This window comes from Rhyacophila brunnea, unplaced genomic scaffold, assembly GCF_057557595.1.
Source record: "Rhyacophila brunnea isolate RB1 unplaced genomic scaffold, BYU_Rbru_1.0 scaffold_4, whole genome shotgun sequence".
Taxonomy (NCBI): Eukaryota; Metazoa; Arthropoda; class Insecta; order Trichoptera; family Rhyacophilidae; genus Rhyacophila; species Rhyacophila brunnea.
Genome location: NW_028233068.1, coordinates 6,897,670 through 6,911,515, shown reverse-complemented (window position 1 = coordinate 6,911,515; position 13,846 = coordinate 6,897,670). Strand labels below are relative to the sequence as shown.

General features: G+C 34.5%; 1 protein-coding gene across 2 annotated transcripts in view; it reads right to left on the bottom strand.

Moving 5' to 3' along the window:
* The window catches only part of LOC147066763 (heterogeneous nuclear ribonucleoprotein L-like), a 651,714-nt gene that overhangs the window by 107,704 nt on the left and 530,164 nt on the right, over positions 1-13,846 (bottom strand). For both annotated transcript variants that reach the window (XM_085954180.1, XM_085954181.1), the window contains exon 4: positions 1,620-1,716. In XM_085954180.1, the coding sequence (XP_085810306.1) occupies positions 1,620-1,716 (97 nt within the window). The remainder of the gene's footprint in view (positions 1-1,619; positions 1,717-13,846) is intronic.

Below are 13,846 nucleotides of genomic sequence, written 5' to 3'. Positions count from 1 at the left end.
CTACTAACTACGCCCTTGAGACCAATTGACATTCTGCACTTACCGCTTGACGATATTGGATTAATTTCAACTTCCAATTTAAGTTGAAATGCCAATAAAATGCAACACTGCAGATTGCGTACAAAACTGCAACTAGTAGAACGGAAAACAAATTATAGAAACGACTGCATTAAGTTTAACGATAAAATAGTTTGGACATAACTTCATGTGAGATAGATCATAGCCTATTAATATAATGCAATCGCATCCCATGAAAACATAAACATAAAAAAGCTTCGGTTGTCTTAATGGCGGGTACCTATGTGATTAACCTCAAGAGCTTTTAGCGTATAATTTATGCATCGGACATGAAAATGAACCAAGAATAAACTAAGGCATTACGTGATAAACCTCTTTGGGTCAAATGGAATTATTGCCCGCAATATGAGCCCATCAATTCGTAAATAAACTTTAAAGTGGATACTAAAAACATCGATTCTCTTAATGCGTACGGAAAATGGTTTAGCCAGTAAAAGAAAATGACGTAAGATCGTTCACTGCCAAAGAGATAAGGATCCGACGCTCAGCGGCAACACTACACGCCTTAAATTTTCATTCTAATTGCTAACACAATACGTCTTATCAACAAGTTTTTTTCCTACTTTTTTTGTGGAAACAAAATATTTAACGTAGGTATGTATTAAATCACTCAAAATCCTCAAAATTCCTTGGACTGACCGCGTGACAAATTTTGAAGTAGTCAATCAAATGGGGAAGTACCGAGAAGTTCGGCGTAGTATCAAAACCAGGAAACTACAGTACATCGGCCACATTATGAGAGGACAAAAGTACAGCATTCCCCAACTTGTCATTCAAGGAAAGATCAATGGTAAGCGTAGCAGAGGACGGCGCCGCATTTCGTGGCTTAAGAACCTCCGTGATTGGTACGAGTGCAACTCCACTGAACTGTTCTGGGTAGCAGATGACAAAAATCTAAGATCGCCTTGATGGTGGCCGACCTCCGCTAAGGGATGGCACAATAAGAAGATTAAAATCACTTCTATGAAGTCTGATCTACGCGCATCTCCACTTCGATGACTTCACTCTTTGTATTATGTCATATAAGTACCTGTTTGCTCCCTTACCAAAGTATACATTTTTCGATACCTGTCCATTAGGCCCAGCATACATCGTTACATATCGTGTATATTTTGTTTTACTAAGTGTTTAAAAATCATTTGAATCCAAACTTAATGTTTCGTACCAATACATTAGTAATGGGATAATAAAGTAATTAAACATTAATTAAGCAAATTAGTATTGGAGAATTCATTCGTTGAATTGTTGAAATATCAGTCGTAGTGTCCCTGAGTAGATACTAAGATTTCGAGTTTCGTACAAATTTAATTTATAAAGTTTAATCAAATTAATAAAGGCAACACCGCTCCAACAGACACATAATTTAAATGGCACATATTTTAGAAATGGTTGTCATTATTAAAATTATATATTTTATTGAATTTGTGGTTAAGTATAAAATTTTCACCCCACGAATACACAACGAATGGCGGTAATAAGATAATATATCTGGGGAAATTACCCCGAGTGTATGCATAGCGAAATAGAAGATTGTTTCTTACCTTGGCATATTCAATTTTAAGGGTGCAGCATCCTGAGTAAATGTCGGCTCCTTGCAGGGCATCTTTCGCGCGGGTCGCCGACTCCAGACTCTCGAACGTGCGTCAAATAGTTAAGGGTTTATTGCAAACATTCATAATTACACAAAATAAATCACTAGACAATCAAGTAAAGACAATAATATTTACAATATTTTTCATGGTACTGTAAAACAATTTTGTAATGAGACAAATCATAACATTAAATGAATAATAAATTAACAATTAAAATAATCAAAATCCATAGAAACCTGAAGAGTCCGTAACCATACTCGGGATGACTCATATAAATATCAGCATGGTTGACTACGAGACATAACAATATCTACCACCTAAGCAATTTTACAGTCACCCTTTGATAACTGGCAGCATCAAAATTTAAGGACAACCGTTTTCAGCCCTTAATATATTATAAATTCTTTAATTTCTTATACATTAATATTAGCATCATTACAAGTTATAATTAATCATAAAACAAAGCCAATATCTTATGATTATATCAGGCGTTAGCCAAAAATGATAATATAAAATTAATTATATACGATCAGCAAGCAGTAATTCTATAAGGATGTGAGTCACGAAAGCCTCGGCAAAAGACTTAAGGCCGTGCATTAGTTGAGGCACGGTCTAAAAAGATCGTTGCTAGGCGATGCGCGGATTGCGGGTCGCGGGTGCAAATGACGCCGTCATATAAATCCAACATACGTCCATTTTATGTTCTGTTTATTGTTCTATTGGAAACAATAATAATATATTCATTGATATGTTTTCTTTTTAAAGTAAATGGGTAACGTTTTTAGTCATCTTTACACGATTTTAGAATTAATTGGCCCGTCGCCATCACGCAGCAAAGTGACGTGTTCCTGGCTCGACATTCTCTCACTGAATGGCGAGCGAGTCCAAAATTTCGTCGCGCCTACAGTTAAAAATTATTTGGCGTTTCACTTATGCGTCACCTTAAGTATTATAAAATAAAAATCATGTATAATATTGTGATCCTTATAAAAACCACTAAACGCAATACGAAAATTTTAATTTCGATCGTAGTGCTAATTATTGCTTATACTTCGAATGAAATAGTGTCAAATTGTTAGTAGAAAATAATGATAATTTCATATATAACAAATGACATTACGTTCATTAATATCAATGATATAATATGCAATCGAAAATTTTGATAATCACAATTTATGAACAAATAAAGCAATAACTAGCACTACCATATGAAATAACAATTTAGTGCTGCGACCTGACTATTGACAGCCGTGTAATTTACTCTTTAAGATAATATTCTCTCTGTACATGTATGTCCATTATATGCAGATTATTTCTTTTCACTATGAAGTCTCAGCTGAGGCTAATTTAGCTTATACACTAGGTATATTTGCATAAGTATAAAAACAACAACAAACACATATTATTCATAATGAAAAGGTACATAGTTTTGCATGTTGGCATCAATCATGTGGCATTAAAAGTTATGCTAGCCGTTTATATTCTCTCAGAAACGTTTAAATACAGATACAAGCTTTGATGTTTGGCTGAGCTGTAAGCATCCCAAGATTAAGTGGTAACTGATAATGTTGACTTCTTAAATTTTCAAGGAGCTTTCGTCTTTGGCTATCATAAAGCGTGATTTATATCGTTATTTCCGCATTGACATTTACAATTATTTATTATTCGGAAATCTCTTTAAATTAAGACGTATACTAAAAATAATAGAGGTTATTGCAACGGTAGTCTTATTGAGAGTGCAAATTGCAGCCTATTAGCTACAATATCTAATATAATTATGTGCAGAGTGAAATCATTTTCTCGAAGATCGTGGCAGTTACTTGCACCCAACACGAATTTAATCATAATGCCACTTTTACTGCAAATAGGATAGTTAAGCTCAGAGAAAGCAATTTATTATATTAATGTGCATACTTGTGCAGAAACGCCAGAGCCCTAGCCCTATGGCTAAAAACGTCTTAAGAAGATAAGAGGAAAACGGTTTGAATATCAAATTAATTACGCAACAACAAAAACTACATTTGCTGAAACAATATGTTAAAATACAGTTCTAACTTATTAATTTATTACGATTATGTTCTATAAATCTGAATAAATAAATGCATTGATTATAATTATACGTAATATTTCAAAAAAATCCCAAATAATATCAATCTGTTTTATCTTTTAAACTACTGTAATAAATTATAATAAAGAAAATTAACCAATAGTGGACAGCATGTGCGGTCGCATGCGGCATGTGAGTATAGATACCCACTATTATCAGCAGTAGCGAAGGGTGGAGGTTAAGGCTGTTAAAAAACATCATATATAGTGCACACTAAACTTTGTCAGACATACGTATTTGATTTTATTGAAATAAGACTACAATAATTTACAGATGGTGTTGGATAGTTTTTAAAAATCAATTAATCCCTGCCTATACCAAACCATAATAGTTTTGGTTTAAGATAATGGATGATACGACAAAATTGTGCAAAAATATTCAAAGTTATGTATGATTTAATTGGATAATTTTAGATATTTTATAGATAGACGAGTAAATTGAATTTTAACGCCACCTGGAAATTGTAGTCATATTTCAATGAAAACAAATACGTATGTCTGACAAAGATTAGTGTGCACTATTTATGGCGGATCTTAACAGCCTACCTCCACCCTTCGCCGTTGATTATCAGCAAGAGATAAAAAATGATCTATAACTAAATTTCAATATGTAAACCTTCTAGGTATACTTACGAGTTACCTACATCATCTTTTATACTGACAACACAAGGCTAACCAATAACAGCATGAAAAAAAAACAATCAAATATCTATATGCATGTCTTTATTTTTTGGAAGTGTATTTATAATATTAATGCGAAGTGAAAGATGGACAAACTACGGCTCCGCTGGATCGATGGATACGGGATGGGTTAGAGCTGCTTGGTGTATGGGACTGACAGGATTTTGCTAGAGACCGAGAGGAATAGATGAAGAAAATTGAGTAGGCCGAGGCTCTATTTGGCTTGTGGGCCATTGAAATTACTATTTTGGCTGCTATTAATTGTACCGACAACTTTTGCTCTATATTTATGGCATAATGAATTGCAACTATTTGAAACCAAAGATCAGTTTGTTATTGAGTATGGTTTTAATTTAAAATACGAAATATTGTATCTTCAATCTAACTGTAAAAAATGCCGAAATTATAATAAATAGTTTAATCAAGCAATACAAATTGTTGACGATTCATTATCGACATTTTCATATAGGAAACAAATTAGCGAGATGATAATGTATTAAAATGTGTGTTAATGTCCCAAAGTTTTAAGTTATACACGATTGAATTTGATACACATGTCACATCAAATACTATATTTAAAGACAAAGTAATAATTCATTGTATATGCCCTAGAACGGGTTAGATCAAACTAAATGAAAGATAAAAATAACAAACTAGATACATAATATACAATTAATGCATCGCTGCACGAAATGCACTAGCCGGGGCCAGTACAGCGTGGCCAAAAATAACTTTAATGTGGCCGACATATTTTTAGAAATGCACTTAAAAGAGATTTTTCGCTTTGCTAAATAAAAGATTTTATATAGAGCGACTGCTTTGCAAATGAAGTGATTAAAAGTTGTTTTAAACTGATTTATCACTTTGGTTTCCACCACGTGTTTTGTTCACATATAAAATTATTTTATCAAGTGCTTAAAATATCATTTTTATATTGGTTATAAATTATAACAGTACGAAATTGTGTTGCATATAACTATTTCAATATCATCGCCGTGATAGTCTATGAAAAATGTTGGAAGTTAATAGATGTAATTAATTGTTTGAGATTAATGTGATTTTAATCTAGGATATTTTAACAAGGATTGTTCACATTTTGCGGTGAAGCTCTGTGCTGTGCTATATTAGGATAGTTAAAGTAATAAATGAGACAAGTGCTTTTACAAAAATACCAGGCAGTCTGCACGGAGCCTAATCATAATCCTTGCAATGCATCTAGCTACAAAGTTCAACCTCACAAAGTTAGATTAAACTGAAAAATCCTAGTCTAATCTCTCTGGGCGGCATATAGCTTTTAATCTTTTCACAGAAAGTTCTGAGCGTTGGTAAAAGGAAAAGTCAAACAGCTTATGTTATTATAAAGTAAATTTCAACGCCCTTTTTAAAAACAAATGTTTTACACGTAAATATGAGGCATAATATAAATGAAGTTTCTTAAAATGGTGTTGATACATTAATCTCGTTTCGTTTTCAACAGTCGCGCTCATTACGTCTTTACACTACGGCCATATACTGTGGAGTGACAAACGATACGTGCCGATTTCGATTTGAAAGGCGTATAATAGCGTGCAAGACTCGCATTTAAATATCGTCGGTGTTTTGTAAAAAGGTCGAATCAACCATTTTGGCGAAATCGAGATATTAATGAAAATACAATATGTACCCCACTAGCTTTGTTGTGTAAAAACGGCGAATTTTTATCTTTACAGGAAAGTACTTAAAAACGATAATCGACTAAAATTAAATTAATTAAAATTACGAAATAAAAAGCAAATGTGACATATTAGGCCTTTTAAAATATAATATATAATAATACCTATTATAATGACAGTACTCTTTCTAAGCTTTATTATAAACTTGTTAGATATTTATAATCATCTACAGGTAAAAAAACAAATAAATGTCAAAAGTTAAAAATCCTCCTCCTGCAAAGTAGCATTTTGGTTGATTCGCCCTTTTTACAAAACACCGACGATATGTATTGTTACTTTAGCCAAGCGTATAGTCGCAAATTTACTGAAAGCTCCTTACCGTGAAAATGGAGGTCGTAATAGCCGATCGGGCCAACTGAGTGTAGGACAGCCTTAATAACTATCTTATTATCCCATGTGGAATCTGAGCGTATAATTCGCCACATAAGCATCAATGGGACTCTTTCATTGACGTAGTATGAGTCGGTACCACGTCTGTGAATAATTATTCGTTGAATAAAAAATATAGTTTATTAAATTATTAGCTAGTGCACGTAATTAAATCGAGGGCTTAGTGTCAAACAACACTATCTACAAAAGTGCAACTTTACAGGAGAGCCAAAAATCTTTATTTTAGATTCTTGTAACTCAACAAGGGGAATGTTTATTTAAAACCTAATGTTAATATTTTATAATTTATTGTGTTTTGTACATTTATCTTGCTTATGATGATGTTAAAATTTATAGGGATAGTTTTAAAAAAATATGAAAACAAGGGTAACTTATGTAGTTAGCGTTAAACTTTACTGACGATTTAATAAGAAATTAGAAAAGATTGACATAACGTTGTTTGACTATCATGTAGCCGTAAATGTAAAATAACGATACTTATCTAAAAAAAAAAAACACTATTTTGTAGATAACGTTGTCTGACTTTAAGCATTGCTTTAAGCACTCGAAATATAACTAAAATTTGCAGAGATCCTGACATCGGTTAGTACGAGTATAAATATATATATATATATATGAGGTGTTTTCAAATTACTTACTAGTTAAATTATATACATCACTTTTGGATGAAGGCCTCCTCCCCTAGATCCCTCCACTCTTATCAATCTATAGTTTTTTTACTGCCACGTATATCTGAGATGTTTTCAATTTTTTTTCCACATTTTCGTAGTAAGATTGTATAATTTTATGCGCTGTACGGTGGCAAAACGATCAATTGTGATAATAAGTGGACTTTCAACTAACGATATGTAAAAAATACGCGCGAAATATTTGACAGGTAACAAATGACAGGAGTGTGAAATTCGTAGCACGAGTTGGATTGGATATCCCTGAATAACCAAATATTTGTTGATACAGTAGTTATCGTAACACTCTTAAATTAGAAATATTATGCCGTGTCAAGGACAAAAAGTGTGCAATGTCGTTTCAATTGGCTTTATAACTTTGCACTTTATATACGCCTCTTTGCCTGATTACCTCGTATAAAATTAGATCCAATGATATTCACTTGTATTCATATAACACAAAGTAATGAATAAATAAATACTTAGATAAACTAAGTAAAAAAATATTTTTAGAATAAATTACATAATAAATATTCATCCAAAACTGGATTGCAAAGTTATGAAGTGGCAACTCAATTAAAATGTATCAAAACCACACCGAAGTTACCTCACTTGTATCACGTCGCACCAATACGTCATTGCGTCGCACCACCAAACTCACGCGCGGTAGAACGTTTTTATTTTCTGTAAAAACATGTTCGAGCCACGTGATATAACGCAGTGGTCCCCAACCTTTTTATCGCCGCGGACTGGCCAACGTTTGATAATTTTACCGCGGCCCGCTGAGGGCGAACGTTGATTGTTTATATTTTATATTGTTTTGATTTAATAATTTTAATTTAATTGTATTTAAACATGCCTTCAAAATAAACTACAGTTACACCAAAAAATGAATATAAAGTGCTTTAACATTTTAACCCACTAGAACGCTAAATCAATGAGAACCCTGAGCTTGTTTCTTTGCAACGAGACTGTTCCATCTGGGGGTAATAGGAAACAATGACACTCGAAGTGTGTTGTTTATGTACAGTTTATTCCGTTGTTTTGTTTTGGTTGCAGTCATTGCAGAAATCGCTTCACACAGATTTTTTTTTTCGACCATGTCCGATTTTAATAGGATCATAATATGGCCCTCCACAGAGTAGAGGTTTGTATTAACAGATTTTTTTTACGAGAAATGGATGTCAGCCACTTGCTCAACCTATTAGGTCCATACCCTGACTCACACACATATTGAAAAACAATATTTGTACTTGCCAGACCCAGGATTTGAACCTGGGACCCACGGCATGATAGTCCAACGCTTATGCCGCGCGGCCACCGTGGGTGTATTATATTATCACACAGATAGGATGTCGGAAATGGCAATAGGGATTTAAGTGCTGTGGTGGCAATCTCAGGATATTCCGCCATGACTTTAAACACCGGCAGAGTTGTTGTCTCAAACCTAGTTTTAAGGCCGCCGTCATTTGCAATCTCCAGCAGTTGATCTTCATCTTGCATAGACATGCTAGATTCACCTGGTTTCTTGACAAATGGCTCGCGGATCCATTCCTAAAATGGAAATAATTTAATGTTACCGGTACCGGTCCGCGGACCGGGGGTTGGGAACCACTGATTTAACGTATATTTGTTTTTAGTGGTTTCGATGGGAGCTCTAGCTATGAATAACAAGAAAAACATTTTTTTGTAGGTTGTCAGTTTTTATTATTGAATGTTACGATAGTTCTAGCACATTATAAGTTCACGTGACGTGATAACAATCAATTTATGGCCTTACATTTTCGCCACTACAACGTTTGGAATTTCCTGGGGAAAAATAATAGTGTCGTCGGTGCCAAAAGATAGGTTAGATTTTGGAACGGCAGTTATATTTCATTGTACTTTAGTGATGCACGCATCCCTTCAATATTGATGGTTCGCATCTGCGGTGCGAATTAGGTATGGGACTACCAACCGGCCACTGGGGAATTGAAAATCCATTCGTGCGATGGGGCAAAATTCAGAAAGGCTGATTGCCTCGGTACATGCACACCCACTAGACTACTCCTACCATCTCTTCGAGGCGTTACTCGAATAATGGATAATATTCCATGCATAGTTAAATCATGATCAGAGATATATTCATAGAAATAAATTAATAAGATATAATGTATTTTCTTCCTTATTCTGAAGATAAGCTATACCACGCCGAGACTTATCTGTAAAACTTAAGAGCGTACATAAGTGAAACGGCAAATAATTTTCAACAGTATGTGGGACGTAATTTCGGCCGCGTTGCCAGTCGGAGAGCGATAGTCGACCTGTGAGCACGTCAATTTGTTTTGTGATGCAACTGAGCATGGTCTAAAAATATCGTAACTATGCGACGCGGAGATTGAGCTAATGAGGCGTACCGCACGGACAAGATTTGTCATAAATATTCAACATGCGTCCATTTAGTGTTATGTTTATTGTTATATTAGTAATAATACTAATATATTTATTGACAGTTTTTCTTTTTCGAGTACAGGCATAACGTTTTTTAGTAATCTTTACACGATATAACCATATATCTTTATGCCGCCATCACAAAAAAATAACGATATACTGACGTCCAAAGCGTTTGCGTGACGAACTGCGGTCTGACGAATATCGACTGAGTATGGTATTGTGATGATTTACCGTTTCACTTATGTATGCTCTTAAAGATGATAAAGGAAACGGAGTATAAGAAAATAGTACACACTCCGCACAATCAAAACCTACAATACGATATACGATATATTATCATATTTATAATATTGCTGAACAGCACCGATTGTTGAAATATGAGCGTTACACCACCGAACCGCAAAGGCAAAGCGGTAGGAAAATCAAATTTTCCACGATGGATTATCCACAATAGCGACCCATTTTACCAGACTTTTTACGGGGATTGGTTTTTAAGGTGCGCCGTATAGAAACACAACATTCATCAGCACCACAACCCACCCTGTGACGTTTAACCACAAGGCTAATATTAATATGTACACCTCATACTTGTAGGATGCGTAGCTACCTACGTGTGAACTTTACCCAGCTGGTGAGATTCGGGTCTGCGAGTCAGTTTTCGTTTCATGACGCTTTACAAAGATTTATTTACGGCGCCCCAAAAAAACTAAATAGTTCATAGACTATAGATACATCTAGACGCCACCCGTTGCATTGCTAAATGAAGCTGCGTGCCATGCGTTTGGTTTGTGAGCGAGCGAACGCATTCGTCTACAAATGTTCGAGACCATAGACCATTTCGGTAGTGCTCGCCCAAAGTGCTCGCACTAGACGCTCAGAATTTAAATATAATTTTCTATTTTTTTACGTTATATAGTATTTTTAAGCGGTCAAAATGCAACCATTAGGTAAAGATATCCATAATTTAAGTTATTTTAAAGAAACACTAGGTCACTGATATTAAAATATACAATAATAGACAAATAAATTATCACGAGCATGTATCAACTTACCTATGAAACGTAATACCATCTTCTTGCTTATCAGTACGGCTACCATATTTTAATACAACACACAAAACCATCTTTCCTACTTAATTAACTAAAAATATTTACCACTGACTTTATGTTTAACACAAAAAATAGCAATTTAGCAACACGAGCTACGATGCTACCTGAAGCGATTCACCACGATTTGTCGGCGATATATTTGGAAACAAACGAAAACATATGTAGACCTTTTATCTTACTCTAGCGCGTGTCGCAGAGATTATAAGGGTGCCGAATACTTTCTCAGTCGCACTCATGCATAGTTTTTGTTCAGGCCTTGATACATCATATAGTTGGATGAGTAAGCCCTAGGCAAATTGCCACCCTTACGCAGAATTAAAAGGTTATTTCCTTCCATTTTTAGTTTATACGTTATCAGGTATTTTGCTGAAACAATATTGAGTATTTTTTCAATGATTCTATATATAATCTATGACTATTTATACACTAATTTTAGTATCTAAGAACTGAATAATTATGGGTTGGGCAAGTCTGGTTCTGGGCGACACATATATAATCCTACACAATAATTAAGTTATGCCATTATCGAACTTAAGATTCTGGTTAAAATTAATTAGTCAAAATTATATTATAGGTACGTGTGATTTTCACCACTAAATGATATTGTAAAAAAAAACTTTTATATTTAAATAAAAGGTTTTGATATAATAGCATTAAAACATGACGATTAATGTTGTACCTCACGAAAAGAACAACAAATATTATCCGTAATGCTTACCAATTATTCCTGAGCATTACATGATATAAAGCTCGTTTGAAAGTTTCACACAATAAACGTTAAGACAACAGAAAACTTGCTTCCATGTTTTTCAATTAATTTCCAACGCCGAAATAAACAAGGCAACCTCCGCACGCTTAAGCATGACATGATTACATAACATCGCAAACATGGTCTGTTCCGACGATATTCTATTATAATTTCATTCGAGTGGTTTTTGGTCGGGTGACAAAGGATACATAATACTTATTATATACTAAAAAAAATATGAGGACGAATAAAAAATGATAACATATAGATACAGGACAAATTTCATGATACAATGAACTTATATGTTGATGATTCAATAATGGTTATGCCGGTTATGTGATTTATTAGGGGTCCACGTGCATTGAAGGGGTTAAAAGAAATAATAATAACGGTTATATTTCGGAAGCTTAGTCTGAACAATCTTTGTAAAAAAAATGTAGATATATTATGTCATTATTATGCCTTATATTTTCACATCCCAGAATGGAAGAGAGTGGCTATTGGTCATGAGATGATAATAATATCTATATTACTACTACATAAATCAAAATGTTATAATTTTTCCAAAATTCCGTGTCAATTGCAAACACCAGTGAGAAGTTTACCGAATATATTTTTTAAACAATATGGCTTTATAGTGAAATATAATTATTTAATGAGTGCTTAGGTATGTGACACCAGTTTGACGATTATCGGAATGACACGAAACGAAACTTGAACGCCGTTGACACAATACAGGAATTTGTTGTCAATTTTGAAATATATTTCTGTTAAAATGTGTCGTTGTTAGACATTTTTTTTCGATACGCGAAAAGGAAAGGTAGTGACTTCGTTCTTGGTAGAATAAGTAAATTTACTTGCAACTTTATTTTCACAAAATCTAGCGTTTTTTCCTGCCAACTAGCATGTTTTCTTACCCCGTCAACGACAGTTGGCAATACAATACGGATATTGACTACGCCCAAAGCTTATGGTAATTGGACTTAGCCGCGTATGTCGCAAATACATTAAGTTCATTGAATAAAAATACAGTACCAATGTTAATGCGCGTATAAAATCAACAATATTGGTAAATTCGCAGAAATCATGTTGCAATATTCTTCCTTGTCGCAATCTATAACTACAACAACATGTTGTACGAGAACACATAAACAAACGGGCAGCCAGTAAGCCGAGAGAGATCTGGCAGTGTTTCAGCGTGAAAGGTGTATCCGGGGGTCAGGAGAGAAGGCTTCGGCGGGCGACCGCGACGGAGCCTCCTTCCGCTGCGGCCGGAAGCGGAAACGGTCCGCAAACAAAGTAATCGCCCGCCGTTTCCATTCTACTCGTGTTGGACGTCAACGAGGGCGCGCACATAACATCGTCGCATACGTCATGTTTATGTTTGTTTGGGTTTATATTTTAACGCTTTACGATTCATATTACGCAAACAGAATTTATTATTTCACCTACTATTCTAAGGTTCACCTAAAACCGCATTCAGAAACAATTGACATGTATTATTAATCACAAACCTAGTAAAATTGTAAGATGATAGTTGATCTTTATTATCTATTACATGCTAGCCATTCTACATAGACACAATTGTGAACCCTGCATGATCAAAAGAAGCAGATATGCATAGGCCCAGTAAGGTTCCAGTTTACGTGATGTCTATCAGTTGGTTTCACAGATTAATAAGATTGAAATGCGAAGCCAAGTTACCATACACAAAAATTTTGAAAGCTGTTTTGGTTTAAGACTTCTAGAAATAACTGCCAGAACATAACGCAAGAAATACAAACACCGCTGAAAAATAAAACCAATATTCAATGCGCATTTTGTTTACGGGACAAACTTAAATGCATATTATGATAGAAACTATTTAAAATAGCATATTATTTAACACGTTTCTACACATTCGAGAATTGTACCTTCACTGTACTCAAAAGGTAACCCACTTCCCTTATTTTGTGTTCACTGGTTCGCTTAAATTTTGGTTCAGGCAGTAAATAAGAGGAAAGGGTGTTAAACAATCACTACCTACAACACTTTGATATAATATAAGATTAGGTACAGATAACTTTTGTATGGTGTCAAGCCATAGACCCTGAAAACAAGGGAGCAAAAAGGAATCGCTGCCTTCATATTTATTGGACAGAACACAATATGGGGAATCAGTCAATCATCCAAAGACTCCAGATAAATGAACGACTTTCGACAATATGTCTAAGGCGTAAAACCCACTTAACGCAGCGAGTGGGGCGCTCGCGCAAAATTTCACAAGTGGCGCGTATATCATCGAAAATACAACGTAATCAAATACGCCAGCGCACACTGGATTTGACGACGC